At 35.7% G+C, this 17942-nt stretch overlaps 1 protein-coding gene across 4 annotated transcripts in view; it reads left to right on the top strand.

Moving 5' to 3' along the window:
* Positions 1-2891: 2891 nt before the first annotated feature.
* The window catches only part of LOC124362966 (transmembrane protease serine 9-like), an 18895-nt gene continuing 3844 nt past the window's right edge, over positions 2892-17942 (top strand). For 2 of the 4 annotated variants that reach the window (XM_046817885.1, XM_046817887.1), the window contains exons 1-7: positions 2892-3005; positions 8983-9172; positions 10926-11128; positions 12835-13037; positions 14259-14316; positions 14504-14600; positions 17061-17158. In XM_046817885.1, the coding sequence (XP_046673841.1) occupies positions 2900-3005; positions 8983-9172; positions 10926-11128; positions 12835-13037; positions 14259-14316; positions 14504-14600; positions 17061-17158 (955 nt within the window). In that variant the 5' untranslated portion in view covers positions 2892-2899. The remainder of the gene's footprint in view (positions 3006-8982; positions 9173-10925; positions 11129-12834; positions 13038-14258; positions 14317-14503; positions 14601-17060; positions 17159-17942) is intronic. The other 2 variants (XM_046817886.1, XM_046817884.1) reach the window with 1 other exon arrangement.

Below are 17942 nucleotides of genomic sequence, written 5' to 3'. Positions count from 1 at the left end.
GATAAATAATATTGCACCTTGCTGCTAATGGAACATCTTCTAATAATAGTGGTAGTTGTTCTGTAAGGAATTCTAGGTACATGCGGGAATTTAGATGTCCTCGGAGAATGAATGGTCCTATTAAATCGATCATGAATGAGTCCCACACCATACATTTACACTAAATCTGTGTTGAAAGTTGCGCACGATTGTACTATGTGGATTTCCCTCTGCCCAAGTGTGTTCATTGTGAAGGTTGTTGACGCCATCTCGGGTAAATTGAGCTTCATCAGTGAATAAAATGGTTCTATGATGTTGACGGTTTCTAATTAACCCAGTTGCAAAATTCCATCGAAGAGGAGGATCTGTTGTTTGAATACTTTGAACTTGTTGTTTATCGTAAGGGAACATGCTATTTTTGCGCAAAGTTCTCCATACTTCAGACTGAGACACTGCACTGCGAATCGCCTAGAAAGACGCCGTGTACTGACACCAGGACTGCGTTCAGTAGCCATGATTATAGCCTCTTCCATATCTACATTATTCTGGGCAGGGCGATCCCGATAATTATTAATACTAGGAAGTTTACCTGTTACTCTTAGGGTACGAAATGATCCACTGATCGTTTTTGGGTTTGGAACTCTGCGATTAGGAAATCGTCTTCGGTATTCTGCAGTAGCAGCGGTTGCATTTCCGTCACAAACGCCTAAGGACAAATACCATGTCGGCATATTCTTCCGTTGTAAATAACAAAGGCATTGCAATTGTGATAGTAAGTTACTTTAAAATACACTTCACTAACAAACTAGTAGTAAATTAATTGTATTAAATTGCACTCATTAAACTAGTACAGAATTGGTAACAAATAATTTGGATTCCTCAATAAATTGCAGTGTATTGTTGTTGAACAGCTGATTTGTGATACCAACTTATAAAAACATAATTTACCTTCTGTAAAGCTAACGTGACAAAGATATGTAGGTACATGATGTAACCATTTGGATAGTCCTAAAAAGTAATAGTATTATTGTTTTTTAGTTGAGCATTAATCTATTAAAATCGTATTTACAATTGTATGCTAATCAATTATTTGTGTACCTTATATCATTACATTACGGTGTTTATTTACTAAATACGTATTTCTTGCTTGGTTAGATTGTTTGTTGTAAAATTAAATTCCAGAAACTAATACTTCGCTGTTAATAGCCGTGTGGCACATAATTTTATTCAGAATTAAATTTTCTGCAAGTTTTCTTTGTAAAAATGTGGGTCTTCAATGCCTATTTAACAAAATAATTGTCCGTTAAACCTTAAAAAAGTGTTTTCAAAATTATTTTATTTCTGTTTTTTGTAGTATAACAAAAAAAAACTAAATGAGATACAGCTATGAGATGAACTTTATTCCAATTTCTCATCTAAAAATCCGTTAGAAAAAGTTGCATTCGCCTATAAATATCTCTTCATAAACACGCGGCAAAATCATCATTTGACCTCCTGCACACAATTTTTGGTGAAATCTTCAATTGGCCATAACCCAGTAAGGAAGCATTTCCGGACCCATGTTTATATGAACTTTTTTCTTTATTTTTTATAGTACAATCAGCTCAGAAAGTGCCGGTAACACTAACCGAATCACCCTGTATATATATATATATATATATATATATATATATATATATATATATATATATATATATGAAATACTATTTATACACTAAATATTTTTGTAAGTTATAAATGTTCTGTCAACATACGTGTTGAGTTAGAGTCACAAACGGACGAAGAAGGTCTGGCCCTAATGGGGTCAAATTACCGCTACTCAATCAAGGTGCAGTTGAGGGTTGTAAGACAATACCATATAGTAGTTGTGCTTGAACTGACGCAAGCACTAATAACGTGTGCTTTAAAGATTTGAAGATCATGAGAGCCCAATATAACTCTACCTATAAAGCTTATTTTGCAAAAAATTGAATGTTAATGCAAAAAAGATTATGTGCATCCATGATCACGTTGATGATAGAGGGTAAAACACTAAGATTAAATAGATAAGAACGCAGCACAATATAAGAACATCCCAGTTTATTAATAGTAGAAAATAATATTTTCTACTGGATTGTTCTTCTAGAGTGCTTGTTTCACTAGAGTTCTTCTAGTTTGACTTTTCCTTTAGGATTGGTCTTGTCGTCCCGAGAAATTTCAGATAGATTTACGTTCTGTTTGGCAGGAGGATACATATTCTTCTGCAGCATGTTCATTCTTAAACCACACTGGAGTATGTTCTCGGATAGGTCAAGATATCGTACGATAACTTAGATAATTTATTCACTCATACAGATATACCATGCACTGTATCCTTCATCGTAACCTAGAGGTAAGACTGCGCCTCTCTTATTGGGAGGTCAACAAAAATGTTGAAATTGTTAAGGACGGTTTATCCTTAGAATCGTTTAGCACAATCTATGAAAAATGCCATTGCCATTGAGTCCCCTTTAAAACATAGAGCAATCCATGACCTTCTATCTGTTTGGTTTGTCATTCCAAGTAACATCATCCTTTGACCCGATTAATGTGTCTGTACTTCGGTAGTGTCTCCAACCTACAGGTACACAGTAGGAATAGAGCCAACTTTTATATGGTTGGAATGACACGTTAAACTTAAGTTGTGAGGGTACTACCCAACTTCCCCCACATTCTAAAAATAAGCCCTTATCACCATGGCTTCTTGGCCTGATGTCACCAAAGACGAGTTCCTCTAATACGAATGAGTCGATAGGGTGAAACGAGGTCTCTAAGAAATAGACTACCGTCAACAACAGCTTACGCAGACGGTGAAATAATTTGACGTTTGTTCTATAAAGTAGGTTTAACCCGAAGCGTGAAACCAAGCTACCGCGATAGTCTGTTCACGGCGGGCGAGGTCATGACGTCAGCAGATAACACACCGGGCCGTGGAAACTCACAACCCACCTCAACCACCGCCATGCGCTGGTCGTACCTGGTTCTGCTGGCCCTCCACTACTTCTCAGGTACTTTGTATACACTTTATAGCACAGATGAGGAATATACTGCACTTTGTTTCTACAGTCTTGTAGAAACAACAGACTTTGTGTCACCCGAGGTCGAATTACCCGTATTTTCTAGAAGAGTTTTCCATAACACAAAGTGAAGTACCTTAAATGAAGTTAATCTTTGTCTTCAAAACGAACCTTTGGCCAAATTGAACCTCAAACTTTACGTTACTTCACTGTGACCTCCAGTATTCATCTTCCACAACACAGAAAAGCACGCAAAATTACACATTGAAGTCAAGCACGCAAACATTTGAATAGGAAGGAGACGTGCAAGTAAAATTTGCTATAGAAGCTTTTCTAGAAAGGAGGCAAACACGCAAATGTATAGAAGCAAATAGATAACCAAGGTTGAAACCATATTTTTCCAATCATCAAACGATATCACATTCATAGACCTTTAATTCAAACACGTTTCTCTGAAAAATTGGACTGATAAATCTTTAATAAATACAGATCAAAATACACACTAACTTTGGAAAGTGATTAAATTTTATGTCCAATCAATGTTTGAGACGATTGAATGAATTTGAAAAATGTTATATTCTAAATAAGGTGCCTTATCAAAGAATAGTTATATTAAGTAACCAAATATTTCTTTCGAACCACTGATACGAAACGTTACGTTACTGAACTTTACGTTATGCAGACCATTTTAAATTTACGTCACTGTTTGCACCGTGAAGAGGATTATTAAATAGGTAATTGTGCCCGTTAATTTTAATGATCAACCTCGTTAATAAATTAGATCAACCTCATGCTCACATCAAATCAAACTGAGCTAGCTTATGATTTAATATTAATGCAAAATATACAAGTTTCTGAAATTAACGTAGCATGAGGCCTAGATCAATCTGTTTAATTTACTGTATGTAAAATCATAAAGATAATATAACCTTTCAGTGATATTTCATTACTTTTTAGAACCATCGCAATATCTGCAATAACTATTGGCAAACGTTCGAAAGTGATCAAACGTGCAATTATTTTATGAATACAATGCACACAGAACCATAAAATATCTCCAGATCCACAATATTTTTAAATGACCCTTCAAAACTGTTTCTATTTCGATAATCGTTACATATTAGCTGCAATGTTAATATATTAGCTAAAAATAAAACTTGCCGTTTTTAGATTGTGCCAGGTGGGATATTTTATATTAAATAAAGCATGGAAATAATTAATTAATTAACGATAGGAACGGATAATCTGCAAAATTGAAAATTCTCACAAATAGCGTCATGAGAAATTTAATTTGAACTACAACCCAAAAACAAAACTATAGCTATTTAAACCTTTTTATAAACATTGCAGTCTCAATATTCTATATGATTTTATGCAAAAGATTAAAAAACCCAAATCAAGAAATAAATTTGCAACAAGGCAATTAAAATCTTTTTCGTGGCAAATAGTATTTCTTTAGACATTTTTTCTATCTTTAGAACTCCCTCTCAAGATAATGTGTTTACACATACTTTTGAGTATACAGCCATTTGTGACATACCCTTTTTAACCCCCAAATTCACTTTTTTAGTCTACCTTTTGATAAATATTATGTTTGAAACCATATATAAACCAGTTAAAAACTTCCAAATTCCCCAAGTCTTTGGTGGCAGAAAATTAATTGTCCTATTATTCTGTTTTGCTTATTAAGATATTTAAAATAATTTGTAACGACATACAGCTATAATTAAATTTCAAGACTTTTCACGGGTTTCTTACGGGAAATTCTTTTAAGTATGTAAAGAGGCACTGACGACATAAATAGTCGTCTTTAGGGCCCACATAGACATGCAGAACTTCATACTGTTAAATGAAACCACAGTCAAATGTATTTCGTTACCCGAAGGTGCGTACATAATTTAACATTTCAGGTTTAAAACCTGTAGATTTCTGGATTAGGCTAGTTCCAACGTTGTGGTGTGGATTGTAAAAAGATAAATCAGTCAATATTTGATTTTGTTTTATTAGCTATATAAAATAATATGAAAGTAGTGTTCTGGTTATTTCCCACAACAAGGGTCGATGAAAAATATTTAAATCAATACCAGATTTAAAATTGTAGTATGGGGATATATCTTTAAGTTGATCCGTAAAAGACACTATTGTTTAATACAACATAATGTGGTCTTCAAACTTGTTTTACTGAGGGCAACCAGTCCTGAGCTACAGCAAGTGACTAAATAGCCCTAACTCCGCAAATAAAGGCATATTTCATTTCATTTCATTTCAAGTAATACAACTATCGTAGAGAGATACCTAAACAGATCAGTATACCAGGTATTTGTGTGGCCGCTTACTGGCAGGGTAACCATGGGTGCGATATTTGCTGTCGAGGAAGAAGCCTAAAAAAGCTTTTTATGGTTAAATGACCTCATACAATCCTTCAGCAATTGGACGCCTGTTACTTAAGGCCGAGTGATAACGACTGACCAGATAACGTGAGGTGATATACTGCCAGTTAACTTGAGTGATTGCGCAATCCAAGGGCTAAGTGGCGTATCTAGAATTTGTTCCCGAGGGGAGGGGGGGGGGTTGAGGCAAGTGGTAGTCCAATTCTGGTACTGAATAGTCCATACTTCAAGTCGCAAATCCAGTACCTACTCTCTTTACAGAAATTGTTAAAATGTTAGGCACAAAATGATTGTTAGTAATCTTGTTCAGTGATTAATTTTTAGTTTTAAAATTTTGTACACTAATGATTACAATATTAAGAATTTTCTCAACATCTGGCTGCAGTGAAATATACGTTATATTTGCTACATAAGAAAAAAATATTTTCTTCGTTTTTCTTGAAAATTATTAAGTTTTGAATATTTAAGCAATGAATTATAAAAAATAACGATTTTTCTAAATAATCGATAAAAATATCGAATAAACTAAAAGGCTTTTGGATTTGAATCAGCTATTGCGATAGCCATCAGTAGCAGTAAGCAAAGAGTAATCATTTCTTTAGCAAATAAATAAGTACAAGTTTGTTGAACTTGCTATAAAAATAGTTTTAGAGTAATGCATGTGAAAAATTCCAAATTTAACAATTCTTGTTCTTTAAGAAAAATGTGGTTCTCAATGTTTACAGTACAAAAAAGTTTAAAAAACTATGATTTTTATATAAAAAATAATTGAATTAATTTTTTATCTAAAATAATCTTAGTCAAATATGAATGTTGAAAATATCTTTACTCCAATAAGGCAGTCAATGATATTGTTGGCTGAGTTGTTATTTTTTCGCTTCACCTCAATTATAGAAAGCACCATATTTGTTAGAGGTTTCACGAACCTTACATCCAGGCAGTAAACCTTTCTCCTTTTATTGTTCTATTGTACTAAAGAAATATCTAGTATTGAAGTAACTATCTAGAATGTGATTAATTTATAGGATTGGTTATGGAAAGGGTTACCCTTCTTATTCCTTTTGCCCTTAATGCCTTCCTGGGGCAGTTACTAGTGTAATGACAACAAGTAGATGTCCCCAGTTCGTTGTTGTTCCTCGTATGTTACGTATTAACTGGTGGTGGATGACCTGTTAAGTTAACATAACAATAGTCATATTTTCATACAAGACTACGCATATGACATTGCCCGTTCTTTTGAAATGACAGCGTTAATGACTGAGGGCTCTGGATCTGGTGATGAAATATCTGTGCAATAAAAACTGGCCTTATAAGGATCTTGAGAAACGATCTTGAAACGTGAAATCTCAACTACTTTTGAACCTTAATTTTTGGTTTTAGAATACTGGGAGATGTCTTATTTTAAGAATATGATACTACGCACCAAAGGTTATTTAGTTTATTCCCAATATATGAGTATTTTAAAGTTGAATTAAAGACTTGTAAAAGAATATAGCCCCTCTCAGAAGTATGGCATGGCAGACAACATTCTGTCACTCGCAGACTTTTTCAAGCTGTTAGTTTCAGCTAATTAACAGCTTGGATTCTGTTTAGCCTCTAAGCTGTAGTAATCGACGTAGTTACTTACAGCGATGTTTGGGGTTGCCTGAGTCAGAAGAAACCAATCCAGAACCACGTATGTCTATTGAAATAATCCATTCAAAATTACTGCTGTAATTAGGAACATGTCTTTCAATCTTGCACTATTTGTAAACGGATTAATAGCTTTTACTTTTATGGTAACATTTTGTGACAAATGAACCAATTCCACTACCTTACCTTACCTTACCTTCTTATCCCTTACGTTAATTTTCAATATCTTTATCCAACTCAACTCAAGGTCTGAAATGTTCAACTTGTCAGATTTGAGATACATTATATTTCTGTGATTTCCTTAGTCAGGTACTAAATTTTGCCTTGGAAAATAGGGATTTAACCACCTTAACTGCGGCTCTGCACTGAGTGACACCGACTATCGACCTAATCCGTGTTAAAACGTCACTCTAGAAAATACAAAATGTGGCTTAAAATCTCTGAATGTTGAGTAAGAACGTTCATTCTTGGCTGAGAAGCAAACACAGTAAGTTGAAGCTATGTCCACAGTTTGATGGTCAATTTAGAAAAAAAAATCAAAAGTGAATGTTCTTGAAATCCACTGCCCAGAATTCTGTTAAGCTATCCATGTTCATTCCTGCCAAGAATTTGAGAGCACACTGTGAGAGGAAGGCAAAGTTTGCCACATATCGGAGTATGCTGAACAAAGTTATAGAATTACGGGACGTCTAGCATGTTGGAACACATTAGCTTTATGATTGCGAGTGCAAAACGGAGGCTGCATCTTTATAATGATGGTTACGATATGACAAAGTGGTGAATGGATGCCTTTCCTAGTGATGCTAATTTTTATAACTAGATTGCCTATTGTGAGTGATTTGCGAGATAAAAAGCCAGTAAAGATATAGCTCTATTTCAGTAGTTTAATGTCGTGAGGCAAGTGATGTTATAGTCCTGCCGTTACTCCGTGAAGACGTCCTGCAATATGTTTGAGCTTCTTCACTTATACTTCTCCTAGCTGTGTACATTTGATTTTTTGTTTATTCTTAATTTATAATTAATACTCGTACTCCAAACTTGAAAGCCAATTCTAAGATATTTCTTATCACGTATGACCAAGTGATGTGAGATCGTTTCAGATCAAAGTTTGTTGTGAGTTATAACCGTAGCAATGAAGACCACAATAGTGATATTCTGAATCCAAGCGAGTTAAAACAAACTGAAGGAAATACAATTTGTCAGGAAATTTGCCATCGTTTAGTGATGAAAAAAATCAGTAACACTACGTTTCGAGATCTGCAATCTGATCTCTTCTTTAGGTGGATACCTACAGGCTTGGTTAAAAGAAACAAATCATACCAGAGATTATTTGAATGCATAAGTTAGGGATCACAAAAACATGTCGTTTGTAATTTTTATGCTTACTATCTTTAAAACATGCACTTAATAAAAATTAAACACTAATTATAAAAACTAAAAAGCTACACTAAAGAATACAGGTCACAATAGGTCTGTACTAAACAACCAACCGCAAAGAACTGATTGCACCGATTGCAGATCTGGAAACGTACTGTTACTGATTTTTTGTATCACTGAACAATGGCTAATGTCAGAAAAATCCACTTTCATTCACAATCCTTCCACCATGAAAACAAACTTTAAAACAATGTATTCAAAATATCGTTAAACTTCAAAGTGTCGTTTTGTACGCGTCCAATGCTGACGGCTTATATCTGAAGATTTATGACCAAAATGTCTAGGAGAGCCGGAAGGACCTTAAAACTCTGAAGTCATCCTATAGATCATCGGGCTTCTTCATATCAATCTCCTCGCTATGTACATACTATTGTTTTGACTAACTAATACTCCTATTACAAAACTGCAAATTCCTAGGTATCCCTCTCTCTTCTTCTCAGTGTGAAATAAAAATTTCAGCACCCTTAGTTGACTCTATATCTGTAGTATGAGACCCTGGTGTGTTCCAGCCATCGCCGCCCAGTGTGGAGTGCCCGCCGGTCTGACCAAGATAGTTGGTGGTCAGAGTGTGCCCAACCTCAGGTACCCATGGTTCGTAGCCCTGGTGTCCCCCACCTCCCTCTCCACTATGTCCGTGTCATGCGGGGGTTCTCTCATCACCAGCAGACACGTGCTCACTGCTGCCCACTGCTTTCCCAGGTACGCAACCTTTTTTTTAACTTAAAAAAAAATTATGTTCCACTTTCAATTTTCTCCCTGAAGTCCCTTACTCAAAAACAACAACGAGTTACTAAGCAACTCGGAGTATAAAGTGTTCTCACTCCTTGAGATCCAAACTGTACAAGATTACAAAAATAGAGTCTAATTCAACACAAGATGAATTCAGCCATAGTTGTGATTATTTATAGCCTTCCAATGCCTTGGCAAAGTCCACTGCCTTTAAAGTAGTACAAACATGGTAAGTATTTTGGGAAAACGAACATATTTAAATACTACGTTGCTTTTAACACACCAGGGACAAAATAAAACGGTATTTTTTCAAATTCTGGTGTGATATGGGCCACTTATCCAGAGACCTTAACGTCATCCGGAAATAGTTTTATGCCAAAACATGTGTAAGCCATTATAACAAGTGTGGACTTTTCCTAGAAATTAGAAACAGTGTTGCTTTAAATCTGAGATGATACAAGAGTTGAAGTGGAAGTCCATGCATAATTCTCGTACTGCATACGATGTACGAGAATGTGTTCGAACTGATGGACCGCTGTAAGAACCCCAATGTCCCGAACTCCGCGATATTATTCGGTTTGTGCTATTACAGAGACCAGGGTGACAGCCCTGAGCAGATGTACCGGGCTGTGTTCGAGCTGGTGGACTGCAGCAACAACTGCAACGTTCAGAACCCCGCGATATTATTCAGTTTGTGCTATTACAGAAACCAGGGTGACAGCCCTGAGCAGATGTACCGGGCTGTGTTCGAGCTCGTGGACTGCTGCAACTATCCCAGTGTCGAACTCCACGATATTATTCAGTTTGTGCTATTACAGAGACCAGGGTGACAGCCCTGAGCAGATGTACCGGGCTGTGTTCGAGCTGGTGGACTGCAGCAACAACTGCAACGTTCAGAACCCCGCGATATTATTCAGTTTGTGCTATTACAGAAACCAGGGTGGCAGCCCTGAGCAGATGTACCGGGCTGTGTTCGAGCTGGTGGACTGCAGCAACAACTGCAACGTTCAGAACCCCGCGATATTATTCAGTTTGTGCTATTACAGAAACCAGGGTGACAGCCCTGAGCAGATGTACCGGGGAGCTGGTGGACTGCTGCAACAACTGCAACGTTCAGAACCCCGCGATATTATTCAGTTTGTGCTATTACAGAAACCAGGGTGACAGCCCTGATCAGATGTACCGGGCTGTGTTCGAGCTGGTGGACTGCTGCAACAACTGCAACGTTCATCGAATCCGCGATATTATTCAGTTTGTGCTATTACAGAAACCAGTGTGACAGCCCTGAGCAGATGTACCGGGCTGTGTTCGAGCTGGTGGACTGCTGCAACAACTGCAACGTTCAGAACCCCGCGATATTATTCAGTTTGTGCTATTACAGAAACCAGGGTGACAGCCCTGAGCAGATGTACCGGGCTGTGTTCGAGCTGGTGGACTGCTGCAACAACTGCAACGTTCAGAACCCCGCGATATTATTCAGTTTGTGCTATTACAGAGACCAGGGTGACAGCCCTGAGCAGATGTACCGGGCTGTGTTCGAGCTGGTGGACCGCTGCAACAACCCTAACGTCATCGAATCCGCGATATTAATCTGTTTGTGCTATTACAGAAACCAGGGTGACAGCCCTGAGCAGATGTACCGGGCTGTGTTCGAGCTGGTGGACTGCTGCAACAACTGCAACGTTCAGAACCCCGCGATATTATTCAGTTTGTGCTATTACAGAAACCAGGGTGACAGCCCTGAGCAGATGTACCGGGCTGTGTTCGAGCTGGTGGACCGCTGCAACAACCCCGACGTTCCAAACTTCGCCTTATCTCGGGTAGACATCAACCCTGGATACAACTCGCAGACTCTAGTAGGTGATGTAGCTGTCGCCACTCTGGAGCAAAGTGTTCCCTACACGCCAGTATGCTTGCCGCCTAGAAGTAAGTCAAACCTAATTGGTACACTTAAGCATTAGTCACATCATTCATCCTCAAACTTACTCTGCTAAATTTGTATTGTATGACATTCCGGTTCAGTTGGAAGAAGTAATTAGATATTTTGACAACTGAAATATTATTAATTTATTTTCATGGGATTTACATGTAATTAATATCTTGATAAAAGTTTGAGATACCAAAACAATATTTATAACAACACGTTTAGTAAATCTTAAAAGCACCCCGGATCACTTTTTGCTTTTTCTCTAGGTTCTTAAATAATGGAGTTGTGAATTATTAAAGTTTAGAGTACCATATTGAAATGGAATGGCGTACCAAATTGACCATCGAACTTAGCTGAGTTATTTAAAAGATTAAATTTTGCACTTGCTCGAACGTTTTCAGCATCCCTATCAAATCCTGGCCATAGAAAAGCGATTTAAATGTAATTAATATCTTGAAGACAATTTGAGATACTAAAAAATGATTCATTATAAAATATTTACATGGTTCATTACAAAAGTATTCCAAAATGTATTTTCTCTAGTTTTATAAATAACGAAGTTGTGATTTTTATTGGATTGAAATGGCGTATCAAGCTGGCCATCGAACTTATCCAAGACATTTATAAGATCAAATTTTGTATAAAATTTCAATTTGTTTGGGATTTTTTTTGAACATTTATTTTTTCTACAAGCTGCGTTATTAAACATTGTAACGGGGATAGGTTTTGCGCTCTGGGGGTCAAGTTATGCAGAAACATTCAGTAAGTGCTACCGTGAGGGCTATTGCAATGAGCTGATTTTGTATACAAAATCTACCTAAAGTATAAGAATAAAGGATACTCACCTGTAAACAAGAGGTCACGGGGTTCTATTCCTGACAAAGGCAACAAACATTTTCAAAAGAGAATGGGCAGCTTTCCCTTAAAAAATCATATAGTACAATAAATTAGAATGCCATTGAAGTTGAAAGATCCCTTAATAATACTCCATTTTTTTTATATACCATTCACAGTGTTTATATATTGGAAGCCTTTCAACGATAATGGAGTTCAAAATACTTATAGAATAAATTTGGTATCATAGCCTTATACCAAGAAATGAAATATAGTTAAAATACACATACATTTTGTCACTATTCATAATAGTCAACCATAACAGTAAAGCCTTATCAAGAACATGACTCAGCTGTCAATAATTGTAGTTAACTTCCTGAAGGTTAGCACCTTGGCTTTGCTAGCTATGAACTATACTGACTCTCTCTACATTATGTCTTTCCATTACTATAAAATAAATAAATTTAGCGAATTAGTTATACGAACATGTATTAATACAATTAGTGCAGGTCATCGCGGATTGATCATAAAAATTCAATATAGTAGCTCGCACCAAAATAGTCCGATGGCATTTGAGGCAGTGTTGCCATATCGCTGTTGAGCACCAGCTCTTCTCGCTATGACATGGTTATGTACATATCAAGTACATACTGTGCACTTGATTTAAATGTTGGCTGCTAAAAACATAAATGAAAAACGTATTTGTGGCAACAACTGTTTGTTTATTGAGACTGATAAATAATATTCCCTACAAGTAAAACTGGCAACAATGTAGGGACGGGGTGTAGAGGGAGTATTCAAATGCATCATCTACCGTCGACTATTTTGGTGTGGGATTCTCTAATGGTCATATCATTCGACTGTGTTTCAGACTTTATGAAGATCGGCGAGGCGGTTATCATAGGGTTTGGTTCGACGCTGGTCAAATCCCCGTACCCATGCACCATGCAGGAGGCTCGGGTCAACATCTTCAGCAAAGGGCAGTGTGCACGAAGTGGTTTAGCCCCGGAGTATTCCACCCTCCCAGGCACTATCTGTGCTGGACTACGCCGGGGAGGAGTTGACTCTTGCGATGTAAGTACGACGTATCAGAGCACATATTGTGGTTATGGCAGCTAGTGAACTTTGATTTTTGTCTCTTTGAACTTTCTTTTTTTAAATTTGATTACTTAAGATGGATGCCTTTTGCCATCATTTAAAGTAGAAATATTGAAGTTTAAGTTCCTAGAATTGGCATTTAACCTCTTCTAAATTTAAGGAGGTAAAAAATTTAAGGCATAAACTTTAAGCACACACCAAAATTCAAACTCCGATCGATATATTATGATGGACTCATCCAACTCGCAAATAACAGAATGAATAGTACGTCAAAAAAATCAATCATACACCTAAATGTCGAGAGTAATTAGAACAAGTACCATCAGTGTCAAACCTAACACCACATCTGCATACGCTAGACAGGTGTGTGAGAAAGTGTACTATTTTCAAAATATTAAAAAACAAGATAAGTAATAAAAAATCACAGAATAAAGTCCAACTTCCTACACGAGTGAAAGCTTTCTAGCTGACTCAATAATTCGCTATCTTCAGAAAACGTTGCAAAAGGTGTACGTAAATTACATTCTTCATCGTATCATGAATTACATTACTTGATAAGTGTTGACTCATTACAAAGTTGTAATTTTTAAATAAGACCACGGTAGTACAAGAGAAATTGTTTATTAAACTATACCACTTGATTGGTTATATGTTACAATATAATAGAGATAAAAACGAATTTTCCAACAGTATCCTTCAGAAATGTGTTGCTGAGGTGCTTAATTGCCTATGGTGGGAGGGCTTTGGCACCGTTGACAATGGGGATAATTGCAAATTATAACGAGCTTCCTATACTGTGGGTTAATATTAACAGTGCCGATTAATCATGTAGAGTTTGCCTGTTATGTATAACAATGTTGTTAATATTACAACAGAGTTGTGTGTGCTAAACCTGCAGTTTTAGGATGCAGAGCCGTACAACGACTTGTTCTTTTGTATGTGGAAAGACTATGCGTTAGCATACTAACATAATTCGCCAGTGTAGAAATCACCACTATTGAACAAAATTTTGATCTCTTCAATTCCGATCAGGAATTATAGGAAGTAACAGAACAGCGAATCAGGAATCACTAGGGTGAACACTAGCGAATCAAATTGTTTTTAAGTGAATGAGTTACTTCACGGTCTTCTGATTCTATTTAATATGAGCTGTAACAACGTAGCCCTGCAACAGTAAAATAATACCGTGTGTTACAGGGCGACAGCGGCGGTCCGATACAGACTATAGGTCCAGGCGGAATCTATACTATTCAAGGTAATCTATTTTACGTTTCGCTGAAAAGCCTATGGTTCTGTAATAATAAAATTCTTAACGTCTTTGCATGTCACTCAATGAGTGCACTAATGTTGGTGCACATATTTTAAAGCTATAATTTGACAATTGGAAACAGATACACTTTTATTCCTTTTGTTGGTTCCTCTAATATTAAACTCTGTTGCAGGCCTTGTGTCTTTCGGTGAGGGCTGTGCTCGAAGGAACCTGCCGGGGGTGTACACGCAAGTGTCCGCATACAGAGATTTCATTGACGGAATTATAAGGTAATGACGAAGAGTAATGTTACTAAAATTTAATTTTGATTGAAATAATGTGTTGGCATAAATTCGACAAAAATATTCAAGCTGCGAGTATGTCTCAAAACTGAATAAATAATTAAGTATCATAATACCATGTAAAGCAAAATACCAGTGTTACGAAAAAAGAGGTAGGTTTTAAAACTCAGTTCCTTCAGGTTTACCAATATATGTTGTGGAGAATATCAAAAATAAAGTTTAATGTACCATTAAAGTACTCTTTCCCGTGGATACATTTCTCATCCGAATATTGCGTGATTGTTAAGATAATGATTGATACCTTGCGGTCCTATCTGTTGGTTCAGGTTCTCAGTGGCTCGCGACAGACTGCTTTACGTTTCATAAAATGTATTTAAAAATACATATTATTTAATACTCTATAAATTATGAACATGCTATGAAACAACGTCTTAAACGAGAAAATAATATTTATTCAGTGTTTATACAACCATACAAATTTAAAAATGCAGTTTAATGTAAATATGCTTATAATGCACGTAAAATTCACATAAATTAAACAAATATTAAAAATTAATATTTTAACCTGACAATAGTAAAAACCAATATTGAAGCTTTCAACTGATGATTCTTGTTCATAATATTCTTCATATTTTCCATTTCTAAATTGAAATTACAACAAAACACTACTAACACTATGGTGTTAGTAGTTTTTTATAAGGTAAAAGTTTCATTAAATATTCTAATATATATCTTGAAAATACGAAGGTAGAATTGCAACATTTATTGTTAGGACGTTGTATTGTGTTTTTTATGAATATGTGGAGAAATGACAAAAACTTACTTATGGTTTTATGTCAACAATTCGTGTATGCAGGGAAAATATTATAGTTTACCTTAGTAATTTGTGGGATTGATAGGATTTCATTAAATTTCAGGTGAAGAAGCCTGAACAAATTAATATAATTAATTTCAGAGTCTTGCTAATATAATGTATATGGCAGATACCCAGTATTTTATTGAATATCAGAAAAGTTTCACAAATTTTAGACAGTACACTATTTAAGGAGATATAATTCAATACGTTAGAGGCTGTTAAATAAATACGTACGCACATAAAAATGGCAAATGGAGTTTTTTGGTTAGGTCTATATGAATATTTGAAATCATTAAAATTATTATACTAACAGGATTTTACACCTCAAAACTGTAACAAAAGCAGAAAGGTAAATTGTAATATTGATAGGCTTCTATAAATAAGTGAACTGTACAAACAATGTGTCCAAGTCTATTTTTGACGGTTGTCACTTTATGGTTATAATTTATAACACCAAAATTTATGATTATAATATTGTATATAGTATAAAAGTCCTTCATGGATATATGGCTTTCATTCTGATATTGTATAACAAACTAATAAATGTTGTTTTCATGAATATTTAGCTCAAATTTTTATGATAGAACAGTTCAAGCGATTTATAAAACATTGCTTATAATTGTGTACACAACGCAGGTATTTAGATTGCTTTATACCAAACTCAGTTCAAGGGGAGATCTTTAATTCCCTCCTATCATAAAAACTAATTATCCATTCTACACATTACAATATATAGTTCAATATCTTAATTGACATTATTTAATACAACTTTATAATTTATATAATTTTATATTGCACTGTACATAAATGTATGCATCGCCTTTAATTTGTGTATGTGTTACACTCAAACTCTAAATCCGGACGATAACCGAAATTTTGACTCACTTCGCGATGTGGGCAATATGAAATATTCAAGCCGCGGAGTGTTGAGAAACTAAAAGATAAGGAAACAGATTCAAATAGGCCTGTTTCCTACCACCGTCCAACCTCAACAAATATGCAAAAACTCTTTAGAAGTAACGATTTGCTAACATTTATATACAAGCTGGAAAAATCTGGACATGCATGCCGTAGGCTTAAGAATAAAATAAGAAGAAATAATGTAGATGTAAAATTTTAATTGTTGAAATGCTTATTGTTTACACGTTTAGGGTACCATTAACCAACTAGTAAATGATTGAAAATTTTCAACGACTGTATAGCAGCAATATAAAGGCATAGGTTACTTGTAGAACGAGTTTTTGTGAAGATTTTTAAAACATCTACAGTAACAGCACCAATGACTAATTTATTGTTCATTTGCTAGGATAATGAAATTTGATCTGAGGCAATTTTCTATATTCCCAATTACATGTACTAACTCTATCCCTAAATTGTACTGATAACCGTGTTAAATTATTTACTAAAAAGATGACGGACAAATGAGTATTTCCGTATTGTTTACTTTAGCTTAAAAGTGACCACCTTGGCTTTGTAAATCTCTTTTTGCATACATGAGTCTACGAACTCAATGATATTAAAAGAGAAGGGAAAATAACATAATATACGAATGCATGTAAATACACGTAGAACCTAACCTTGTTTGGTGATAGCGGCCGTAGACAAACCACCACTAACCCTTGTGTGAATTGTGGACCCCCTACTTCACGCTTCTACACTGAGAGAAAAACCGAGCTTTATACACAGAGAGGTAAGCAGTAGCTTTGTTTCAGCGTTCATGCGCCTCGAGCTTGGCTGACGTTTTTTGTGCTGTTGATATTTATTACTGTCGTCCTTCCCTCCCTCTTATAAATAAATCATCCATGTAACAATCCAATAATTTATCAAAGACTAACAGGGCTAGCAGTTATTGGGGTTTTTGAAATAACATTTTACATTGAACCATACTTTGTGCACTGGGAAAGCATTTAAACGGGTTTATTTCTGCGACGATGGCATTAGAATTGAGCATACTAAACGTTTTTACGGGAAGAATGTCCAAATTCACTTACAAATATATATTGAACTCCCCAAGAATCGAACACGCGACGTCTCGGTTGAAGAGCCGCAGGCTTAACTTTACTCTACGGCGAAAATATAAACATTAAGTGCCATCAGATATGATTAGCGCATTCTAGCGTCGTAGAGACCGAGTTACTGGTGGATTGGTATTGGTTGCCCGACACCAGCACCATCTAGGTTCAACGTAATGCACTCACTCAACGTAGTGCGGAACCAAAACACAATGAATCATACAGAATCATCTCTATACACCAAGTATATATTTATTTATTTACGGTAAACTCCATTTTGTAATTTTTACATGCAAGAAGGTTTATAAATGAACAGTATACAATTATTATCTACGGTTTAATCGAGTATTGAACATGCCAAGAGTAAATCTAAGTTGCCAGGATATCACTAAAAATATTTTGGACAATTAACAATTAAAGTGCTTTGTTTATTTTAAGAGTACTTGAATAACACTCTAAGTA

Source organism: Homalodisca vitripennis, chromosome 5, assembly GCF_021130785.1.
Source record: "Homalodisca vitripennis isolate AUS2020 chromosome 5, UT_GWSS_2.1, whole genome shotgun sequence".
NCBI lineage: Eukaryota > Metazoa > Arthropoda > Insecta > Hemiptera > Cicadellidae > Homalodisca > Homalodisca vitripennis.
The sequence above is the reverse complement of the archived record's forward strand: the minus strand, read 5'-3'. Positions and strand labels throughout refer to the sequence as shown.